Below are 24997 nucleotides of genomic sequence, written 5' to 3'. Positions count from 1 at the left end.
CTTTCTTTTCCCAGAATTGGATACCCAGAATGCAAATTGCTGGGTCAAGGGTTTGTGCAGGTTTTTATTCCCAGTGGCTTAATACAACAAAGGGTTGTTTCTCATTCCTGCTGTAGGCTCGGGGAAGGTTGGTGGGGTGTTCGGCTCCACCCAGTCCCTCAGGGGCCCAGGCCTCTCTTGGAGGCTGCACTACCCCTTGGCTGCAGCCAAAAGCAATTCATGATTTCCTTGGTTACTAGCAAGGACAGGAGAGAGCAGTAAGTGGGTTATTTCTGTTCAGAGGAGACCCACATTTCTTCTGCCAGGGTCCTTTGGCCTGAACTAGTGTAACATGACTGTATGCCGTGTGTGTGGTGGGGGGTGAGGGGCATTTAAAATTTCTTAAGATGTCTGTTAAGTGGGCATTTAAAATTTTTCATATATTTATTAAATGACCCTCCCTAAAGGGGGTACCAGTTTATACTCTGACCAAGGGCACCTGTGGCTGTCCTTTCCCCCACACCCTTCCCAACATATATTATCAACCTTATCTCTGCCCTTTTCATTGTTTTGTTTTCACTTTCCCTGATTAGGAATGAGATTGACCCTGCCTTTAAATAAGTTGTGTCTGTTTTTAATTCTTTGGATGTTTTTATCTGCCCCCCCCCATTTTTATTGGTTTTTCTTTTTTTTTTTTTAAGTTGATTTAAATGGTATTTTTTGTTGTGATGAGCATTGGGTGTTATATGCTACTAATGAATCAAAAACTTATGTTAGCTCTTGGATCGGAAGAATAAACATTGTTAAAATGTCGATACTGCCTAGAGCAATCTATACTTTTAATGGGAATGCAAGTTGGTGCAGCCTCTTTGGAGAACAGTATGTAGATTCCTCAAGAAATTAAAAATAGAACTTCCCTATGACCCTGCAATTGCACTCCTGGGTATTTACCCCAAAGATACAGATGTCGTGAAAAGAAGGGCCATCTGTACCCCAGTGTTCATAGCAGCAATGGCTACGGTCGCCAAACTGTGGAAAGAACCAAGATGCCCTTCAACGGACGAATGGATAAGGAAGATGTGGTCCATATACACTATGGAGTATTATGCCTCCATCAGAAAGGATGAATACCCAACTTTTGTAGCAACATGGATGGGACTGGAAGAGATTATGCTGAGTGAAATCAGTCAAGCAGAGAGAGTCAATTATCATATGGTTTCACTTATTTGTGGAGCATAATAAATAGCATGGAGGACAAGGGGAGTTAGAGAGGAGAAGGGAGTTGGGGGAAATTGGAAGGGGAGGTGAACCATGAGAGACTATGGACTCTGAAAAACAATCTGAGGGTTTTGAAGGGGCAGGGGGTGGGAGGTCGGGGTACAAGGTGGTGGATATTATAGAGGGCACGGATTGCATGGAGCACTGGGTGTGGTGAAAAAAATAATGAATACTGTTATGCTGAAAATAAATAAAAAAGAAAAAGAAAACATCAGAAAACTTATGTTAGCTAATTGAACATAATAATGAAAAAAATAAAAAAAAAAGGTGCTTTTTTTTTTTAACAGCATAGACAACAGCCCTTTCTTACAAATGTCGGTATTTCATTGATCTGTCATTTGTCTTTTTTTTTTTTTTTTAAATCGATGAGCCCATTATCACTCAAAGTCAGTAATTTACATTAGGGCCACTCTTGGCATTGTACCAGCTATGGGTTTGGACAGATGTGTAATGACATGTGTCCATCACTATAGTACAGAGTACTTACACTGCTCTAAACGTCCTCTGTGCTCTACCTATGTACCTCTCTCTCTCCCCAACCCAGTGGGAACCATGGATCATAGACCTACATGTATATCTGTGGGTGTCCCTTCAATCTTTCATTCCCATTATAGGTTTTTTTTTTTCAGTTTGTCCTAAGTCTGGCTAGAAGTTTAACAATTTTGAAATGCTTTCAAAGGGCCAGCTTTTTATTTCATTGATATTCTCTATAATTTTATTGTTTTTAATTTCTTCCATCTTTATTATTTTCTTCTTTTTGCTAGCTTTGAGTTTAATTGCTCTTCCTTGTAATTTTTTTTACGGTGTAAGCTTAGACCTTCCTTCTTTTCTTAGATAAGCACAGAATGCTATAAATTTCCCTCTGAACACTGTTTTATCTGCCTCCTGCAACTTTGATATGATGCATTCATTTCACTGTCAGTTAGTTTAAAATATTTTCAAAATTTCCTGGGAACTTATTTGGCTCATGGGTTAATTTAGAAGTGTGGGGTTTAATTTCTAAGTATCAAGGGAGAGATTTCCAGATATATTTGTGTATATTTTTATTACACAATTTTGTTACAGTCAATGAACACAGTTTTGATGATTTCTATTCACTTCAACTTTTTATGGTTTGTTTTATGGCCCTGAGTATAGTAAGTGTTCCGTGTGCCCTTGCAAGCAACATGTAACTCTGTGTAAGGTATTTTTTAAATGTCCATTTTGTCAAACTGCCTCATCATGTTTTTGAGGTATTTTGTATTGTTATTGATTTTATATATTCCTGTTCTGTTCATTACTGAGAGCAATGTTGAAGCCTCCAACCATAATTGTGTATTTTATCTAATTCTCCCTTCAGTTTTTGCTTTATATACCTGTAATTTGGTTAACTGCGTAAACATTTTGGACTGTTGTATATTCTTAGAGAACTTACTCTTATTGTTATGTTATGCTCCTGTTTTTCTTTAGTAGTATTCTTTGTTTTGAACTCTACTTTGTCTGATATTAATATAATTATTCAAGCTTTCTTTTCATTATTGGTTATGTCTTTATACTGAAAGTAGATTACTTAAAACAACATATACTTGTCTTCCTTTTTCATCCAGTTTGACTGTATGAGTCTTTTAATTTGATGTTTATGCCATTTACAAGAATATACAATTACATAAATAATTGTATTATGATTTTGCATCTTGCCAGCTGTTTTTTTATTTGCCCCATCAGTTCTTTGTTTCAATATTTTTTGCACTATTGTGAGTTAAAATTCTTTTTTAAAGCTTAGCATTTCTCATGATGCTTTTCAGTCTTCACAGTTATTTATACCTCCTGTTTATTTTTTAAGGTAATTGCCCTAAAGCTTACATGATATATCTTCACCCAGTTTACCTACACGTAACTTACCCTGCTATGCATGTAGTTTGATGATCTTGTGATACTGTATTCCCATTTCCCTTCCCCTTCTGTCTTACTCTTATCTAACATGTTACTTTAACATTTGCCAGGAACACACAGTACATTCCTGCTCTTTTTACTTAAGACACTCATTTAACTTTAGAGCAATTCAAGGTAATGAAAAATTTTTATTTTTACCTTCATTTGTCCCACTCTCTGTGTTATTTCTTTGTGTAGATTTAAGTTTCTGTTTGGTGTCCTATTTCTTTATCTGAAGAACTTCTTCAACATTCTATATAGAGTGGGTGTGCTGGTGATGAAGTCTCTTAGTTTCTATCTGAGATCTTTCTTTTTCTTATGAAAGATATTTTTGCTGGATGCCAAGTTGTTGATTGACAATTTTTAAAAAATCACTTTGAAGATACTATTTCTCCGTGTTCTGTCACGCATGGTTTTTGGTAAGAAGTCTGATATAATTTTTATTTTTGTTTTTTTGCTATGAAATGTCTCCTTTTTCTCTGATGGCAAGATTTTCTCTCTGCTATTTCGTTTTCTGTGGTTTCAAATCATATGACTTGGTATATTGTGTTATATTCTGTTCTTTTGTGGGATGAGCATTTATCCTGCTCTGTATTTTCTGAACTCTGCATTAGTGGTTTGGTACTATCATTAATTTTGAACTTTTTTGGCTACTCATATTTCAAGTATTTCTTCTGCCCATTTTCCCTTTCTTCTCCCTCTGAGATTCCAATGATATGCATATTAGAGTATTTGGTTTCATTCTACAGATCTTACATACCCTTTTTTCTCCCTACTTTTTAAATTTGTCTTTCAATTTGGCTAATTTCTACAGATCTACTTTCACATTTCCTGATTTTTTTTTCCATTAGGTATGTTGAGTCTGCCAGTCACTCTGTCAACTGTAATCTTCATCTCTTTTATTATAATCTTGATTTCTTGCATTTTTATTTGATTTTTTTAATGATTTCTTTAACTCCACTGAATTTTCTCATCTGGTCTTGCATTTTTCACCTTCTCCATTAGAGCTGGTCCAGAAGCACCCACTCAAGGTACCATCTTCAATATCTCTCTACTAGCATCTGAGACTTTGAGCTAGTTGTTTTTTTACTCAGTATCCGCTCTCTGATGAGTTCTAGACCAGTCAGGAACATAGGTTTGTCTGGATCTTTGTTGTTGTTGTGAAGTGGGGAGTGGTGCTTTTTTCCAGTTCCACATTTGGAGTAGAAATTATAAGCCAGACCATAGATTATTCTTCTGTCTTTTTTTTTGTTGTTGATTCAGAATTTTATTAGAACAAATTAGAAATTATGGACTGTGTGATTTCTGTTGTTTTTCTAGTATATTGAGATTTGCCTCGCAGGATAATACATACTTGTTTTTGTGAGTAATTAATGCATATTTGAAGAGAATGTGTAGTTTCCTTCTGGAACAAAGTTGATAGTGAATTATTAATACTTATTTTATACTTAATCATTTGCTAAACTTTTTCAGTTCTGGTCAAGTCAAATTTTTTCTACTCTCACATTTTCTAGAGATAAAAGATGTGTAATCATATTATCTACAGATCATGATAATTTGACCCTTTTTTTATGTATTCATTTCTCCTTTTCCTATTTAATATTTTCTTGTGCTATTCTTTTCACCCCAAATAGCTTAATAATGAAAACATTGTATATATCTTTGTTTTGATTTTGACTTCATTGGGAGTACCTATTAGATTTTACTATTAATATTGAGGCAAATTACTAATTTAATATAGCTCTCCTTTGACATATCTATTTTAAGTCCTTTTTTTAGGGGGTGATGGTCTGGAATGAATTTATAATTTGGGAAATTGAGTTGATACATTTATTAAGAGTGTGTCATTTTTCCTTCTTTTACCAATTAACATGAAACTTATCTTAGTATTTTTAAAATTCTACCATCTGTAACTTCAAGATATTTTATTCTTTAAACATTTTATTCCTTTCTGTTTTCTAGTTCCATTTAAGACATTTGTATTCTATTGATCAGTGGGATTGTTATGTAGATTTTTATTGTTAATGCTCTCATTTTCAAGACTTTTCACAAAGGCAAGAGTAAATTTGTTCAGTAGATTTTGGAAGCTTTCCATTTTTTCTCAATGCACTAAAATAATATCTGTTACTATTGGAACTACTGGTGTCTTAAATATCTGAAAGTTTCTTGGGTAGACTAATTTAAGTTAGAACCTTTTCTTAGGAATTTGTTTAGTGACTACTCATTTTTTTCCTGTAGTTATTGTTTGGTTTAGATATTTAATTTTAGTAACTGTATCTGTTTCTTTCCAGTGTCAGTTTCTTCTGAGTCATTTTTGCTAATACACATATTTTATAATATGCATTTCACTTCATATTCCAAACTTTTCAGCATGTTAGAATACATAGTATTTCATGAATTTAATTTACATTTGTTATATTGTTGTTTCATTTCTGTTTCATTCACTTTATTTGTATTTACTCTATTTCTTCTTCAGTGAGATTAATTAGTAATTCATCTATTTTATTCCCTTGTCTCAAGGATCAGTTGTTGTAATATACCGTTTTGATTTCTTTGTCATTTCCCTTACTGTACATTTTTAAAGATATTTTCTTAGTGGTACTATGGGATTTACCATTAACATCCTACGTTTCAATATCAGTGTAGTTTCAATATCATAGAAAAACTCTGCTTATATACAGCTCCCTCCCACTGTTTTTATTATCACTAATTACATCTTTATATAGTATACCCATTAACATACATATATAATTATTGCTAAGTGCATTTATCTTAAGTCATATAGGAAACAATAAGTTGCAAGTGAAAAATACAGTAATTCTGGATTTTATATCTACTTACTGGTTTTCTGCAGTTTGCTATTTCTTCATACGGCTTCAATTTATTGTCTGTTGTCTTTTAATTTTAGCCTAAAGGACTCCTGTTAGCCTATCTTTTAGGGAAAGTCTACTAGTGATATTATTACCTTAGTTTTTGTTTATCTGGGGATATCATAATTTTCCTTTCATTTTTGGAGGGTAGTTTTGTCAAATGTAAAATTCTTGGTTGACAGCTTTTTCTTTCAGCATTTTAATGTGATTCTACTGTCCTCTGGCCTCCATCATTCCTGATGAGAAACTGACTCTTAATCTTATTGAGGATTTCTTGGACATGAGGTGTTTCCCTCTTGCTGCCTTTAAGTTTCTCTCTTTGGATTTGTCTTTGAACTATCTAATTATAATGTGTCTCTTGTAGATCTCTTTGAGATTATCCTACTTGGAATTTGTTGAACTTGAATGTATGTACTTACATATCTCATAAAATTTGGATTTTTTGCTCTTATTTCTTCAAATATTCTTTCTGCCCCTTTTCCTCCTCCCTTTCTAGAACACCCATTGTTTATATGTTGTTAACCTTGATGGAGTTTTACAGATCTCTTGGGTTATGTTTATTTTATTTTTTCTTCATTTTTTCCTTTCTGCTCACACTGGATAATTTCAGTTGAGCTGTCTTCAAGTTGACTGATTCTTCCTTCTGCCTGCTTAAATCTTCTATTAAAACTCTCTGGTGACATTTTCATTTAAGTTATTATACTTTTCAGATCTCAAATTTCTGTTTGGTTCCTTTTTATGATTCTTAAAATCTCTGTTGATGTTTTCTATTTGTTGAGACATTGTTACCCTGGCTTCACCTCTTTGTCCTTGTTTTCCTCTACTTCCTTGAGTGTATTTAAGGAAGTTGATTTGAAGCCTTTGTCTACCAAGTCCCATGTCTGTCCTTCCTCAGTGATAGTCTGTTAATTTCTTCTGTTAATTGGTCACATTTTCTGCTCTATTTTTGTTTTTATTTTTTTAAAAGATTTTATTTGTTTGAAAGAGCAAAGCAAGAAAGAGAGAGAGAGAGAGACCACACAGTGGGGAAGGGGCAGAGGGAGAGGGAGAAGCAAATTACCTGCTGATAAGGGAGCATAATGTGTGACTTGATTCCAGGACCCTGGGATCATGACATGAGCCAAAGGCAGACAGTTAACTGACTGAGCCACCCAGGTGCCCCTGTCCTGTTTATTTTAATGTTTCATATAGATTTTTGTTGGAAATTGGGCAATTAGAATGTAGGTAACTCTGGAAATCAGATTCCTCCCCGTTCTCAGAGTTTCTTTTTGTTTCTTCTTGTGATTTGTTACTGTTTGTTTAGAGACCTCTCTAAGCTCTTTTTGTAAAGTCTGTATTCATAGTCATGTGTGGTTTATGAAGTTTCTGTTCCTTTAGATTATATTAAGCTAGTTGTGACAGATTTCCTTGTATTCCAGGAGAAATAAAAATAGAAATAAAGAGAAAGAGAGAAAGGATGAAAGAAAGAAGAAAGAGAGAAAGAGAAAGAATGAAGGACAGAAAGACTGATTCTCCTAGACTGACTCTGTTGGGACATTCCTTCACTGCTCAGCCAGGCCATTCACTTGTCCTTGCACTAAGCCTAGAGAACAGCCAGAAGTGAAAAGTGTAGGGCTGTTGCAAGTCTTTCCCCAGAATGCAGTCTGCCCTGGGCAAGTGCTTAGATTTTAAATTTCCAGTATACACGGGCATTTTTGAATTCTTTAATTTTCTGAAGAAGCTTTCTCACCTTTCCTCCCAGGCTTTCTGTGCATCTATTGTTTTTCTCAGTGACACCCTTTTGCCCCAGTTGGCAGCAGATTGTTCATTTGCCTTACATTGTTTTGAAAGAATGACTCTCTGTAGCCATTTTTCCATCCCAAGTTTCAGGAATAACAAAACAAAAGTAACTGCTTGTGTCCGTCTTTCAGGTAATCCATAGACCAGTTAGAACAAACACAGTTCTTTGAGGATAAGGTCTGTTCTGCTCTCTCAAGAACCAAGGACCATGTTTCTACACTGGGAATATGGGCTGCCATATTACCATATTCAAGACTGCTGATGATCTGGGGAATGGGATGGTCAAGGGCAAGCAAAAGTGTTGCAAAGCTTTCCTACTATTTTTTTTTAAATTTATTTGACAGAGAGAGATCGGAAGTAGGCAGAGAGGCAGACAGAGAGAGAGAGAGAGAGCAGGAAGCAGGCTCCCTGCTGAGCAGAGATCCTGATGTGAGACTTGATCCTAGGACCCCAAGATCATGACCTGAGCTGAAGGCAGAAGCTCAGCCCACTGAGCCACCCAGGCACCCCCTGCTTTCCTACTATTTTTAAGTTGTGTTTTTCTTGATTCAGTGTTTGTGTGGTTGCTATAAACTTTGTTTTCCAGAATTCTTAAAGGGTTGATTCTGACTTTTTTGAATCAGTTTTTCAGTGTTTCTTTGGAGACCCAGGTTTTTGGAGCTGCCTACTCTGCCATTTTGCCCTTTATTTTAGTTTTTTGAATGTTAGTAGTTTCAGCTTTTGTATGTTTTGTAGTTTGTTAATTTCTACTTTGATATTTATTCTTTCCTCTTGCTTCCCAAGAGTGATTTTTTCTTTTACTGATTAGTCAGAGTTAATACTGAACTCTTTCCTTCCTTCCTTCTAACTTCCCTCCCTCCCTCCCTTCATCCCAGTACTTTGATAATATGTTTGTACTTAGTTTTTACTTAAAAAAAATCATTATTATAAATATTCTTAGGTCTTTATCTGATGGTCCTGAGGGTTTTTTCATTTATAATATTAGTTGGGATTTATTTTTAAATTGTGCTTTCATCTAGTATTATAGCATTGTCTTTGGAGAATGTAGTGTATGTACAGCATTTTCTTTTTAGCATTTATTAGTTTTCTCTGATATTTTAGTACATAATCAATTTTTATAAGTGTTCTGAAAGTGGTTTTCTATAAATTTTGTAGATTTTATTTTATCTACAAATTATGAAGTTAAAGGTTTCTTTTTACACAAATACCTGCAATATTTACTACAGTGACCATCATATTTATATTATTTGTATTTCTTATATCCCTGTTTTCCATTTGCTTTATCTCCCATGTCTGAAATACTGAGTTTAAGTCTTCAGTTCAAATAGTTTCTATCAATTTCTGTTGAATTTTTAAATAATCTTTTGATCTGTTATTTGCTGCAGAAAAGTTCATGCCTATTATCTATTTAGTGAGTATTTTTAATGGAGAAAATCTTCCTCTTCTATTTAATGCATTTTGCTCTTCGATTTTACATTGATGCTCTGTACAAAATTTGGTACTGCCTGATGTATCTTTGCTTACATTTTTTTTTAAAGATTCATCCATTCATTTTAGAAGTGAGAGAGCATGCATGTGCATGAGTCAGGGGGAGGGGCAGTGGGGCAGGGAGAGAGAGAAGCCCAAGCAGATCCCCAGCCATGTGGACTCTGTTGCAGTTCTCTATCGCATGACCTCAAGATTGTGACCTGAGCTGAAATCAAGAGTTGGTCGCCCAACCAACTGAGCCATCCATCCGTGTGCCCTTATCTTTGCTTATTATTTTAATTTCTTTCTTTTTTTTAAAAAAAGATTTTATTTGTTTGACAGATAAAGATCACAAGTAGGCAGAGAGGCAGGCAGAGAAAGAGAGGAAAGCAGGCTCCCCGCTGAGCAGAGAACCTGATGCGGGACTAGATCCCAGGACCCTGAGACCATGACTTGAGCCGAAGGCAGAGGCTTAACCCACCAAGCCACTCAGGCGCCCCTATTATTTTAAGTTCTATCACTAAACAAATAAATAAATGATGAGTGCTTAAAATTATTAGGTTTTATGATTGTTGTTAATATTCAGAAGATTTTTTTTTTAGATTTAGTACAATTGTGTATACTAGTTACTACACTTGTACTTTAAAAATTAAAAAAAAAAAAAACATTTGGAGGGGTGCCTGGATGATTCAGTCAGTTGAGTGTCTGCTTTCAGCTCAGGTTGTGATCTCAGAGTCCTGGGGATTGAGCCCCGAGGTGGGCTCCCTGCTCAACAGGGAGTCTGCTTCTCCCTGTCCCATGCCCTCTCCTCCCGGGTTATGTGCTCTCTCTCTCTCTCTGTCAAATAAACAAATAAAATCTAAAAATAGCCATTTGGAATAGTATTAGATTTTTAGAATTATGGAGATAGTACACAGAGTTCCCATATACCCCTTAACCAGTTTTCACAGTTAATGTACATTTTACATCATATACATCTATCAAAACTAAGAAATTAACATTGGTGCTGCATTATGAACTAAACTGTGGACTTCACCAGGATTTCACCAGTATTTTGTGAATGTCCTTTGCAGGATATGGTCCAGCATCTGGTCATGACCTTCTCAGCACCCCTCTAATCCCAGACAGTATCCCCATCTTTACTTTCATTACATGACCTCGACACTTCTAAATGACTGATCAGGTGTTTTTGCTTTGTAGATTGTTTCTCAGTCTGAGTTTGTCTGATGTTTCCTCAAGAGGTAATGGGTTTGAGGCATTATACCGCAGAGGAAAGTGCCCTTCTAAGTGAAGTGTGTTGGAGTATGCATGGCACTGACATGTTTTATCATGGGTGAGATAACCTTGAGCACTGGTTTGCCAGGTCTCTCCACTGTACAGCTACTGTTTCTCCCTTCATATACTCTACTCATTAGAAAGAAGTTCTTGAGTCCTGTCACTCAAGGGAAGAGGAATTAAGCTCCATCCCCTAAAGGAGGGGTACCAATTCATGGGCATCTGTTAAAACTACCATGGTAGTTAATAAGTATATTAGGGGGATACTTTGATGCTATACAAGTATCCATTTCTTTTTAAAGTTTTATCCACTAATTTTAGATCTTGGATCTGTGGATCTTGACTGTAGCAGTTTTTTCTGTGGTATTCCAGTAGGGATGTTCCTGTTTGCCTTATTCTTTATACATTGATTATTTGGAATTCTTCTGCAAGAAATATTGGTCTTTTCTACCCCATTTGTTTATTTATTCCAGAGTCAGCAGACTTTTTCTCTAATAAGCCAGATAGCTTTTTATACCTGATGGGTCTGTAACATTTTAGACCTTACAGGTCTTGCAGTCTCTGTTACACTTTAGTGGTTTGGAACACCCATAGATAATACATAAATGAGTGGGCATGGGTATGTTCCGAGATATCTTTATTTTTAAAAACAGGGGGCGCCTGTGTGGCTCAGTGGTTTAAGTCGCTGCCTTTGGCTCAGGTTATGATCTCAGGGTCCTGGGATCGGGTCCCGCATCGGGCTCTCTGCTCAGCAGGGAGCCTGCTTCCCTCTCTCTTTCTCTGCCTGCCTCTCCATCTACTTGTGATTTCTCTCTGTCAAATAAATAAATAAAATCTTTAAAAACAGGCCTTGGGCCGGATTTGGCCTGCAGGCAACTTCTAATAAGTAATTCATTTATTTATAACAGATGAGCTCATGGATATTTATTTTACTCTTTGGGTTATAAATGTAGTACTATAACTATTTATTTTCTTATTCAAATTGTTCTAGCTTTGGCCATCGGGAGCTCTTTCGGTTGGTTCCTTTTGGCATTTTCCCATCATTCGAAGCTTATTTATTTAATTTTTAAATACTTTCTTATTTTCTGGCACTGCAGGATCCTTGAGGTCATTTTTAAAATGGGCGGTTATAGGTATTTTGTTCCTTAGCACATGAGATATCTTCCCCCTTCCTTTTCATCTGAAGGTCCACTTCACTGGTTTTAGAATTCCTAAATTTATAATATTTATTTATTTTTTGATTTTTATTCTGGTATTTTAATGTTCTCTGAAGTAAACCTGATTTTTTTTTTTTCTCCAACCATTTTGGTTAGGGGAGAGTTGGGGAAAGAGAGTGGGGAGTTCAACTTTTTGAAATTAAGAAGTTTTGTAGGGTACCTGGGTGGTTCTCTTGGTTAAGTGTCTGCCTTCAGCTCAGTTCACGATCTCAGGGTCCTGGGATTGAGCCCCGCATTGGGCTCTAGCTCAATGAGGGGTCTGCTTCTCCCTCTGCCCTTCCCCTCAACTCATGATCTCTCTCAAACAAACAAACAAATAAATAAATAAAATCTTTTTTAAAAAGTTTTTTAAGAATAGGAATAAAGGGATTAAGTCAATTTATTCTCAACCTCTGCCTCCCCCATCATTGAGCTCTTTCCTTGACATACAGACTTAAGATACAGAGATTTCTCCCGATAGGCCTTATTCATGTTCTTGCCCCATTTTGGTTTTTTCCCCCCACCAGACTTACCTTGGTTAGATCTCTGATGACCCTCCTGGATGTCTGTTTCTCATGTTCCATAAGGTTTTCTTTAAGAACCACTGTGTCCTTGGAAAGCTTTTCAAGTGCCTTGTCTCCCTCAGGGATTTGATTTTCTGCATGTTGGTGTTGATTCTGTCCTTTCCTGGTTCCGATGGGAATTTTATTTCTTTGCTTGTGTTTTTCTTTTCGTTTCCTTACATCCTTTCTTATGTAAATGAGCCTTTCATTTCCATGTCCGACTCAGCCTATTGGTTTCATTTCATCATTTACCTTTCCTTCTCTCTCTTCTAAAAACAGAGCTCATATTTTCTGCCACCTTTGAAAACACGACACAAACCCTTTGTAAAAATGCAGTAGTGCTTTTCCTCGTTAAAATGATTTTACCGAGAACCTTTAGTGATGATCAAGTTCTGATACGATTTAGAAATTCTCATGAATGTGTCCGTGACTAATGTTGTTGTTGCCAGGTTTTGCCTGCATGTTCTTGATCAAAGAGAGGTCTGTCTGGTTCAGTGTTTTCCAGTTGAGGGGTGTGGGAATTTCTCTTGGTCCCTCATCACTTGGATGTTACTGAGTCCCCCCTAGACTCACCTGGAGGCTAGTTAAATTACATGACTCTGAGCCGAATTTCTTGGTCCAGCAGCTATTTCTCTAGTGTAGTTTTGCTGGACTGAGTGAGAAATGCTGCCTATTTATACTGCCTTCTCGGATGAGATAATCTGAAACAATCAGTCTTCCTGATCTAAAACAGCCCATACCTAGTTGCTTCCCGGTCTTGTCCTATCTTTATCCTTGCCAGGGACCTCATACCCTGAGTTGTAATAATGGGGTTCCTTTGCCTTTCTATGCCCACGGAAGTTGTCCCAGGATGTTGGAAGGATGCAGAAAGAGAGGTCCTTGCAGGTGTGGGGCTTGAGGTCCAGAATCTGGGGATGTCTGTGGATGGCTGCTCTGACGTATATGTGGGCACACAGCAGGCCTGGGCCTTTTTCTTTATTCTCTCTTGCTCTTGGCATCCAGAGGAAAGTCATGTCTTAGTAACACTAAGTTTATCATTCTAGTCCCATATGGCGTGGGAGGCATTCCTTCAAGAGTCTGGAAAACCTTTGGTAACCCTGGGTTTCTGAGCTACTGTAATTTCATATACTATTCTTGTTTGGTGGGAAGCTGGAGTAGGAATATTATTGATGGTTAATCTGTTTCCATTTGAACCAACAGAGAATTGGAGCAGAAGGGGAGGGAGGCCTCCATGGCAAGCGAGGAGAGTCAGGCCTAAGAGGCCACTCTAAGCCATGTATTGCTGCTTTAGGTCTTCTGTGACCTTGGCAGCGCTGAGGGCAAGTGTCTGAAACTGTAGATACGCTGTCAGCGTGAGTCCTCAGCCAGGTTGGGCCTACTGGGCACGAGTGGATAGTGGGTGTAATGCACTCACTGAAAGCATGGGGTTTGAAGCCAAGATGCTTTGGGCCAAGTCTTCGCTCTCCACGGATTGTCGGAGGTAGGGTCTTAGCCAAGGGCCTTAACCTCTGGGTGCCTCAGTTTTATCCTCTGTTAAAAAAGGGAGAGAATAAAATGACCTGCCTCATTGGGTTATTTTGAAGATTGAATGAGTCTGTGTACATAGTATATAGTCAGTCTGTAGGTATCACATACATTTGACCCGCCTGCTAGTGGAAGGCTGAAGAGGAAGGTGGCGAGTGAGCTCTCTCTACTTGGAAAGGCCTGTCCCGGGTTCAAAGTTTTTCCACCTCTGAAGGCCCTATTTGGTGTTAGCTTAACTTGTTCTTTCTCACAGGAGCCTTTCCTGCCCGTCTGACCTGGAGTAGCCCTGTTCCCTCCGTCACTGTTTCCTGTCTTACATTCTTTTCACTGTCATTTGTTTCCACACATTACCTCCTGCTGGCTCATTTAAGGAGTGTGCCCCCCCCCCCCAGCCCGATGGCTTCCTCCTGGTGAGGTGTGGCCCAGGGGCTGAGGACTCAGGCTGGGGACTCTCACGAGTGAGGGGTCCCATCTTGACTCACCACCTACTGACTCTGTGATCCAGAGAAAGTCACCTACCTTCTCTGAGCCTCAGCTTTCTCCCATGTCCAGGGGTGAGGGGCATGTCCAGCTGCCAGCCTGGGTATGAAGGTGAAGCCTCAAAACTCACGAGTGCTCAGCACAGTTCCTGGGACAGCATGTACCAGTAAAGGTGATTATCATCATTACTGTTCCTAATGAGACAGCCATCCGCTCATCATGGCGGTGCTGGTAATAATTGCATTGGAAGCTCCCTGTCCTCGCCTGCCGTAGGAGAGTGTCTCATGCTGGCTGGGATCACAGGGAGTAAATGTTAATTAATGATTTGGCTGAACTCTGACAAACAGTTCAAGGTCTCAGACTGCTTATCTTTGAAAGAAAGGACCTGGTTGGGTGTGTGTGAGCCCACGAGTTTTTAATATCATTCATGTGTTTGTCAGTAATTGCAGGGGGAGAGGATTGATGGCGGTCTCCATTGGGAGGGACTGGGTTTCAGGTGGTGCAGGAGGCCTTGTGCCGGTGAGGTGGTAGAGGGCACAGGATGGGGCCACCAGAAGCTGGAGGCCCGGGTCTGTGTTTTCAGGAGGTGTGAGGTGTTAGGGGACAGCTGGGGAGGCTGGGGAGCCTTAGCAAGACCACGTCCTAAATAACGTGGGCTTTTGTTATCACCAGTACAAATTAGAATTCTGGTTCTGTTTGAGAGTCTCCTGAGAAGAAGAGGAAAAGAGGGTCAGAAAACCTATATAGGGATGTAAAGAAGGAAATTAGGTCCCAGGAGATTGCAGGTTCCAAGTATGATGGGAAATTCAGAGCCAACTTTCTTCTGAGCTCCTTGTGAGCATTTTGGTCTTTCAATAAAAGCAGTTCATTTTGAAAGAAATAGTCTTTGTGAACCTATTTTACAGATGGGGAGACTGAGGCCCAGAGAAATGGGGCAACTTGCCCAGGGTCATGTGGATAGAAAGTGGCAGAGCCAATAGTTTCCCCCTACACATCAGGCTATTAGGGATGGTCCTGTTGATATTATTTGTTGTGGGGGGCACCTGGGTGGCTCAGTAGGTTAGGCACCCAACTCTTGGTTTCAGCTCATGTCACAATCCCAGGGTGGTAAGATTGAGCCCTGCACTGGGCTCCATGCCCAATATGGAGTCTGCTTGAGATTCTCTCCTTCTCCCTCTGCCTTTCCCCCTGCTCATGTGCACACACACACTCTCTCTAGATAAATAAAGAAAATATTTTTTAAAAATACTGTTTGTTGTTGGTATTGGGTTAATTTAAGTAGAAATGGCTGTCAGACTACCCAGTGGCTTTATGCATGGGACCAGAAGTGGTGGCAGTGGCCCTTCTGTTTCCCATTTGTGACTCATTCCTCCTGTAACTAGGAGGGAAGAAACCAAGCCCCCCACCCACAGTGTGGCCCTCAGTAGCTGTGTGGACACTGTGCCCTTGCTGACTCCCCAGGCTTCTTGAGTAAGGCTGCTCAGCATAGCGATCTCCCATAATTAGAAGGACTTACGTAACTAGGTTGACTCTCCTTCCCAGGGAGGAGTTGATTATCCTTAGGGGGTCATATTCTGCAGGGTGGAGAAACATTCTATCTCTGGATACCACCGAAGTTTGTATTCACAGGAGGATAGGCAGGATTAAGTGACCTTTATTATGGAATGAAAAACTACTTATTTGTATACTCTCCACAACCACCCTGTGAAGTAGGTGCTGTCATCTCCTCCTTGCTTGATGAATCATATGAGGCCTAAAGAGGTTTAACTTGCTTAAGAACACGTAATAAAAGGCTTACCAGGAGATTTAAACCAGATAGGCTTGTTCCATAGCCTTATACTAGGTCCGTTTTGATAAGTGAGTGCTATCCATCCGTCCATGCATCCATTTCTGAACTCACGTCTTTACGCTCCCTTGCACCCATGAATCCAGTCATCTGTCCATTTATCCATCCTTGCATTCCCCCCACAATCCCACTCTCCACCCCTGTGTCCATCCGTCCCTCAGCCGTGCATTTTTCCTTCCATCCATCCATCCATCCATCCATCCATCCATCCATCCATCCACCTGCCCACCTACCCATTGTGTGTCCAGCATGGTTTTCTGCTTCATCCTGGGGAAGAAGTTTCTCCATATGCTTTCTGAAGCTGGAGACCTCCATGCCAACACAAATCCCTTAGCTCCTTAGAAATATCTGGGCTTCCTTCTGATACTCCTAGGTTGGTGTTCTTGAGAATGCTGCTGTTTCGGGCAGGGCCAGGGTACTGTTCACCTTCCTCACTCTATAAACCTGCAGAGTGTTTTTCCCTTCAAAGACCTCCAAATGTGCAAGGCTGCAGGCTCTTCCAGAAATAGGAGACTCTGGACTTTCTGAAACCTCATTACAAGTGACAACTCAGCTAGTCCCGTTCCTTAATCCAGAGATTGGGAAGCTGCATTAGTTTGGCATGGTTTTACTTTTTTAAACTGTTATACAGTTTGTGTGATACATCTAAAAATTATGTAATAAATCTAAAACAGATGTTCACAGAGCATTTTGTAAGGAAAGGAATTTTAATAGAAATAGGCCAATTTGATTGTAGATAAATCAATTAAGGAAACCATTTAAATCGTCTCTGAAGAAGCCGTGTTATGAAGAGGCAGTATGGCCTAGCCATTTGCATATTTATTTAAGTGCAGAGCAGTGAAAATCATTTAATTATTTTCCATAGCCTCTGTTGTACATCAACCATTGGGAAACAATCTCACTTTTCAACTTTTTTTTTTTTTAACTTTTTATTGTGGAAAATTTTAATCATAAAAATTCAGACATGTACATATAATAGTCCTGTAATGAACCCCCGTGCACTTGGTACTCGTTTTGAAAAATGATCAGTTAAACCTGTATTCATTTCTTCTTTCTCACCTTGTTTTCTACTCACGAGTTTCAAGGGCATATTCCTCATTCATTAATTTCTTTCGGTCAAAATTCCATTGTGTTGATATAGAAATGTAATGAACTTTTGAATGTAGGTGTTTTACTTTTTCATCGAAATTTAGCTTTTTGGGGGGTAGAGCATTGGGAATTTTCTGTCTTTTTTTTTAATTTAGAGAATTTCAAATCTAGTGCAAAGTTGAAATCTTCCCTTTTACTGACCAGTTATTAGCATTAGGACTGGCATTTTTCTATGTGTGCTCTCCCATGAGAATCCTTGGAAACTGGGCAGATTTTTGTACCTTTGAGGATATGTAGACAGTGGCACATGGCTTTAGACCCCAACAAATAGAGATTTAGGTCTCAACTCTTAGCCCCACATTGGAGGCTGAGGGAGCTTACTGTGGGTGGGGGCAGGGAGGGATAATGAATGGGCTTTGTCGATTCAAATCAGTTTGGGGCAGTAAGGAAGATTCTTGTAGTTGAGAAAGTTGTCGTGGCCTTGTGATTAAGAAAATAAGTTGGGGGTAAGAGTGTTTCAGATCCCAGCTCTGCCCTTATCAGCTTGGAAGTTGGTTGGGTGACCTAATCTCCCCGAAGCTTCATTTCCTCCGTGTACACTGGGGATAGAAGGAACACCTGTTGCCCTGGATTGTCGTCAGGGGAGAATGAAACGGGACCACCCGTGCCCGGCATTTAGTACCTGGCCAATGAGTGTGACTAAGCGTTCATATTACTACAAATAAGGGTACATTTAGCACAGTGCCTACCACGTAAGTGCTCCATAAATGTTACTTACTGTAAGTAAGGGTGAAAAAGTCACACCAAATTGGTCTTTAAATGTCTGATTTTACTTTGGTGCAATGAAATGAATAAGGAGCTTTACTGAAAGCTCGCCCTGTGATTTCAAGCAAGAGTCAACCTCGGACGGACAGACAGATGCCACCAGCGGGCATGGCATCACACAGATGTCATGGGAAATCGCCGAGTGCCTCTGGTTCCACTCAGTGGTGTCCTAAAATAAGCCAGCCTGCCTGAGCACCCCTGGGAAGTGTCAGCTTCCAGTGTTGCGCAGCTCGCCCCCGGGGTTGGGCAGGTGCTTCTGCCGTGAGTGTGGGCTTTGTCCTCTTGTTCCCCGGGACTAATTTCTCTCCTCTCTGCTTGCTTTCCTCTCCTTGCTCACTTTCTTGTCTTGTGTCCCAGGTCGAAAGGATTGTAGACAAGAGGAAGAACAAGAAGGGGAAATGGGAGTATCTGATCCGATGGAAAGGCTACGGAAGCACGGAAGACACGTGGGAGCCAGAGCACCACCTGTTGCACTGTGAGGAGTTCATCGACGAATTCAACGGGCTGCACGTTTCCAAGGACAAACGGATCAAGTCAGGGAAGCAGGCCAGCGCCTCCAAGCTCCTGCGTGACGGCCGGGGCCCGTCGGTGGAGAAACTCTCCCACAGACCTTCAGAATCTGGGAAGAGCAAAGGGACTTCCCATAAACGGAAGCGCATCAACCCTTCCCTGTCCAAGCCAAAAAAAGGCTATTCAGCCAAGCCCCCCGCGGGAGGCGACAGGGCCACCAAGACAGTGTCTTACAGGACTACCCCCAGCGGTTTGCAGATAATGCCGCTGAAAAAGGCTCAGAATGGCATGGAGAATGGGGATGCCGGCTCTGAGAAGGACGAGAGGCACTTTGGAAATGGGTCCCACCAGCCTGGCTTGGATTTGAACGACGTGGGAGAGCAGGAGCTGGCGGAATGTGGCGTCAACCACGCGGCATTGGCAGAGAATGGCCTCGGTACGTGGCTTGCCTTTCCTTCCTCTGTTTGAGGCTTTCCACGCAGCCCAGGGAGCTATGTAAGACCACCCGCCCCCACCATCTACCTCCACCCCAACACCCCGGACCCTTAGCTGGGTAGTGATTCCCCTTCCATCTCTCTCACCGAGGGCCAGGTGGCCTTGGCCGTGGGCCCACTCTGGTTACAGACACCTGTGTCCAGGGAGGGGGCGGGGAGGCCAAGCCACTGAGGCTCCAGCCAAGGCCTGTAATGGGCTGAAAATTCCTGACTGCTGGAACACACCAGGGCCATGGGAACCCCTCCCGAGCCCCTGTTGTGAGGGCAGCTCTAAGTCTCAGGTCACCCTCCGGGGACCCGAGACTCCTGTCCCCAGAGGACATGCTTTCTGCCCTGGGCAGAGCGTGCTTTCTCATTGAGCCCTCGCAGTATAGCCCAGAAAGGCGGGGTCTGCCCTCTTCTCAGACCCAGTCTGGACTTGAAATTCTCCAAACCGGTTCTTAAGCTGGAGCCTCTTGAGCCTCCTCTGTTGCTGGCCTGGGGGGATCTGGCCCCTTGTCTGCAGAGGTCCTGGATGGTGCCCTGACCCCACCCTCTGCCTGTTCTTTGGGTTTGCACCTTCTTCTTCCACCATGAAGCAATCCAGCAAAGGTTACAGAATTCCTCCTTTTACCAAGTGCCCACAGGTAAGGTTAAGGAAAGGGGAGGCAATGACCCAGGTAACTAAAACTCCCAAACCTGACATTTCCTTAGTAGTGAAATTACTCCTTGCCGGGGCCTTAGCAGCCCAGATCTTCCGGGTCAGCCGACTGTAGGGGTTGCAGGCGCACCCCCATTTCTCAGATACCCCGTGGTCTGGCTGGTGGCGTTTTTCTCTTTAGCTGCCAGAACCCCAAGCCTCGGGATGAGCGTGGACGACCCGTGCCCAACAGAGAAGGGACATCTGACACCCTGGTGGAACCGGAGTGTGTGTGGGCGTGGGGGTGCGGGGCGCAGGTGGGACAGGCTGGCAGAGCTCCCAGGAGGGGGCGTGACGGAGGCAAACGCACAGGAACACGGTGGCGATGGCGGCGATGGCGGAGTGCGCGGTGCTCAGGGCCTGCCCCCGCCGCGGCGAGCGGGGGTGTCTTCAGGGAGTCTTGCTGGGGAATTTGAGCGATCTGCTTTGAGGTTCCTCTTTCTCCAGAGAGAGGAATTTCACCCAAACAGGATTTATTTAGCAGTGTCTGCCCCAGATTGACTCACGTTCCCGTCTGGGGATCCCTGATGCTCACATGACTCCGCCTGCTAACATATGTAAAAGCTGTTTGTTTTAAAAATTCATCTCTCGGGGAGGAGTGGGCTTGTGTAAATGAGGCCTGGCATAAACATCCGTGTTTGACGTTCCCCTGACAGCTGCCCGGGGCGGAGGAATTCCCTGTCTTGGGGAGGACGGCTGCTGGGGGGGAGATTCTGAGGCTCCTTGGGTGTGGACGCAAGGAGTGTGGCCCTGATGCCCCGCACCCCGGCTGGTGGCCGTCCTCTGCCCTGCTCAGAGCGTGGCTGCCCCGAGAGTGGCAGGAGAAGCGCGAGGAGGGACGGTTTGCTGACTGTAGCCACCAGCCTGGGGGCGCAACAGAGAAGCACACCGGTAGAGAAGTGTAGGTGCGCATCTCATTCTATGTGACTTTCCAAAGTGGGGCAAGCTCCTAGCCATGTGCTCTCCATCTTTGGGCCTCGTGGATGCCCCCTGGTTCATGATCTGCCACTGGGACACGGTGCCCCACAGCCAAGCGGGGGAAGGTGAGGGTGAGCCTGCTGGCCTTGTTAAATCCCAGTCTTCACTCCGGAATGCTTCTCTAGACTTTTCTCATCTCTGGTCTCTTATTGGCCTTATTCCACCCCCCCCCCCCGACGTTGAATGTTCTCTACTTGGGCGTACCCGGATAGCGAGCAGCAAGCTACCTACCTCTGTTTTGTTGTTCTGGGTGTTCTCAGAGGGCTCTTAGGCTTAAATCACATTGCGTAGTATTGGTGTCCTTGACGTTCCCCTGTAACGTTAAGGCTGAGGTTCTCAGATTTTATGTGTGTACGATTATTTGGCGCCTTATTAACAATGACGGTTCCATAGAATCTGACTTACAAAGTCTGGGGCAGAGCCCAGAAGGTGGGTTTTTAATAAGCACCCCAGGTGACTCTAATGCGTTTGAAATGTGCTCTGTGGCAAAATGGGGGCGGTGTTAGGGCTCACATCACATGTCAGTTTAAGTCAGTTCATTGCTTTTTAAAATTAAAAATTTTTTTTTTTTTTTTTATCTTTAGCACTTCCTAAGGGCTAGTCACCACACCAGGTGCTTGGAGCAATAAAAAGATAGGTAGGGACTTCTCCCAGTAAGATGAGAGTGGCTGGCTCCAGGTCAGCGTTGAGAGGTTCCTGAGGCCAGCTCAGTGGAGAAAGTAACATGTATATTACACGCATGGCACAGCTTTGCCAGGCCACATTCACATCCTCTGTGATCACTGGGCTGATAAATTCTCCAGGAACTGTCAGCCTTTAACACTCTAGTTAGAACTAGCTTACTATCGTAGGTCTTAGAATAACGAGGAAAAGATTGGGAATCCGTACCGAAGACAGAAAGTGGTTTGGGGTTCTTAGATCAGACTCAAGACAGAGGGGTTCTGTGGTTCCAGTACTTGTCAGCAGGGGGTCGGAGGTGTAGTCAAGTAAAACCTGGCTCTGCTTATAATTTCAACCAGAGAAAAGCCTCGTTGAAGCCGATATCTGTGCCCATGCAGAGATCTGAATGTTGTCTTCCTCCCCACCTTTCCCCACCTCCTCCGAGGATCCAGTTCCTTGTGGCTCGAGGTGAGCCCGTGGGGTCTGTAGCACAGAGGCGGGATTATCTTCGGCTGCCAGAAGGGGCTGGGGAGATCCTGGCTTCACTTTCCCAGCATTTGTTTTGGGGGTGGGCCGTTGCTTTTTATATGATTTTAACTTCTCGTTGGTGAATTAAGGTTCTGCATACAGAAAAGCAACTTATGTAACACGTTACTCATTTACTGCTGACTTCCCTGATCTGTGCTGTGGGAACAAATGCTAAATCGGGGCTCTGGCGGGTGGTGTTTTGGTTTCAGCCTGCATTTTCCCCAGCAATGTTTGTGAAATGTGCGCAATGACTGTGTACCACTCTTGATTCGGACTCCTCTGGTAATGACAAATGACTCTGTGGTCCGGAACCATCTGCCTCAGTATCCCTTGGGGAGCTTTTAGAAATGGGCTCCACCCCAGTCGAATGAATCCAGATCTCAGGGGCAGGGTGTGGGTTATGCATTTCCAATGCGGAATTTTAACTATACGGTCATCACAGAGGAAGTATTTGGTTTCTCCGCAGTGGTTCAAGGATCCGTTTGCTGGTAGAGCCGGTCACACGTTAGATGTTAAACTGTGTAAGTGTGAATGGGATTTGGTCCCCCAAAGGTTTATAACCCCATCACTTCTCCTTGCTGACGCACTTTTCAACCAGGCATCTCTCTCTCTCTCTTTCTCTCTCCCTCTTTCTATTTCTCTAAAATAGACCAGTTTCATCTGTATGGAAAAGCTGTTGAGTTAGCTGCCTTCTCTCATGGCCTCGTCCAGGAGAACCGGTTGCCATGCTCTTGTCTGAGCGCGCCGAAGCCCCAGTACTTTCCAGATTCAGTGAGCCCCTAACCTGTCGAAGCATCCCTCACTTCAAGCCAGCGTTCCGCCCTAAGCATGAGCACTGCTCGCGGGCGCACAGCGTTCTCTGTTCTCTGAATGTCCCTGAAGCTGGTGAGCTTCGAGCGCTGATGCTGAGCCCGTGGCCTCGCGTGCGCGTATCTTGGAATTCTGAGAAGCCGTTCCCTTGCGTCCCAACGACTGTTGCCTGTCGTGCGGGCCCTGCAGCTCAGATGCTGCTTGGTTCAGTGTTTTCAGAATGGTTCCTATCATTGAATGAGTCACCCCACACAAACAGGCAGCATTTGCCATTTCTCTCTATTGATCTTTTAAAATGATCTCAGCTTTCACTTCTATGATGTTTGTTTATCTCTTCCCACGCCTCTTCCTGCACGATTTATTGTTTTGCCCTTCATTGATCATCGGGGAGTAACCGTGTTTTAAAAGCACCTCAGGACTCAGCAGGAGCGTGGGTAGGGCCCTGTGGCTTCTAAGAACTTAGGGCTCTACACATGGAGCTGGCATCAGAGTTCCCGAAGGGTGTGTCAAAACACAAGGCTGTTATGCCAACCCTCCAGGGGTCTGATTCAGTGGAGGTGGAGTAGAGCCCGGGAGTCTGCCTTTCTAGAAGTTTCCCAGATGCTGCCGCTAGTCTGGGGACCCCACTTGCAGATCCACTGCTCTAGGCTAATGAGCACCAAGAGGGTTGAGATGAAAATGGCAGTTGTTGGTCCTTGACTGAGTGGAAGCCCTTCTGCTCTGGACCCTGAGTTGTCATCCACGAGCATCCTAATGGGGAAAGTTTGTGAAATGAGTTAAGTTCAAAGTTCTGTAGGATAAGAACTCCTCTTTGATGAGGCCTTGGGGTTTACAGAGCACTTTTTTTGATTCTCATATGGTCCTGAGAGCTAGCTGTGGCTGTTCTACCCATTTTACAGAGGAGGAGACCGAGGGTACGTGTGCCCAGATTGGAAGAAGGAGAGAAATCCAGGTGCGTCGACTCCAGAGCTGGCCTCTGCACGACTGCCCCTCTGGCTTGCGGGCAGTACAGGGCAGTTCCTAAAGCCCTGACCCCTGACAAACACATGCCCTGAGTGCGGAGGGTGGGAGAGCTGGGGCCGGGCGTGCTGATGGGGCACTTGAACTTGCCCTTCTTCCTTATTACTGGAAGGATAGACTCTTTCTAAGCCTGAGATAGTGGGACTAACTCTGTGCCATTCAGTTTGAAACCCTGGGTAAGATGGTCAATTCCCTAAAAAACAAAACAAAACAAAACAGAAACAAAACAAATCAGAAAAACAACTTAAGGAACTCAAGGACGATGAACTCAAGGATGACCAAAAAACCTGAATAGGCTCTATAACTATGAAAGAAATCATTAACTGAATCATCACAATGTTCTCATAAAAATAGCAGCAAGAAGGCTCACAAGGCCCAGATGGTTTTATAGGCAAGTCTACCGAATACTTCAGAACAAATTAATCCCTGTCTTATCCAAAGGATTACAGAGAACAGAAGAAAAAGGAGAAACACTCCCAACCCCTTTGAGGAGGCAAGTGTAACGTGGATTTCCAAGCCAGACAAGGAGGGGAAACGCAAGAAAATCACAGGTCAGTTCTACTTAAGGATATAGTGCTGAATGTCCCGGATACTTCCTCAAAACTAGAAGTTGCTAGAGAAACTTCTCACTCCGTGCCCTGACCATGACCCCAGTTCATGACCTTTAGAGTCACCACTGCTTCTTGAGGTGCCCAGACTGCCTCTGGAAGAGGCCGAGGGGAAAGTTGGCTCCGAGTGCCACGGTCCGCGGCCACCAGCCACGGAGTGAACCACGTCAGTGGCCTCTGGTCCACGCAGGTGTCTGTCTGCCCCGCCCCAGCTGTTCTGCCAGCACACTTGAGACACCCGCCCCCAGGCCCACAGATGCTGACCAACCTCTGTGTTATTCAGAAGTGAGTCGTTTTCCAAACCAGTATCAGCAACAACAGCAGCCTGGGGGGGGGGGGTTGTCTGGTTTGTCTTTCCAAGTGTGGCCAGTAAGTGACCAGGGGCTAAGGAATGAAGTTAAACCTCTCTTACGGGGTAATGTGAAGACCTTTCAGCTTGGCCACTGCCTCAGAGCAAAAGTGCCAGACGGGGATGGAAAATCTGACTGTCCCCTGACCCATGGCAAGTCCAAGGGGGAAATCAACATCGTGGTTGGTCGGTTCCCCGCTCCTGGATTAGGTTTTTGGCATCCAGAGAAGCTGATGTCAAGATTCGGAGATCGACTCATCACTTTCCTTGTCAGCTCAG

The 24997-nt window shown here is 42.6% G+C and overlaps 1 protein-coding gene across 1 annotated transcript in view; it reads left to right on the top strand.

Moving 5' to 3' along the window:
* Positions 1 to 24997, top strand: part of CDYL2 (chromodomain Y like 2) — a 164937-nt gene that overhangs the window by 89297 nt on the left and 50643 nt on the right. The window contains exon 2 of the mRNA XM_032323840.1: positions 18440 to 19028. Coding sequence (XP_032179731.1) covers positions 18440 to 19028 — 589 coding nt within the window. The remainder of the gene's footprint in view (positions 1 to 18439; positions 19029 to 24997) is intronic.

Source organism: Mustela erminea, chromosome 19 (genome assembly GCF_009829155.1).
Source record: "Mustela erminea isolate mMusErm1 chromosome 19, mMusErm1.Pri, whole genome shotgun sequence".
Lineage (NCBI taxonomy): Eukaryota > Metazoa > Chordata > Mammalia > Carnivora > Mustelidae > Mustela > Mustela erminea.
This window is presented reverse-complemented; position numbering and strand designations above follow the sequence as displayed.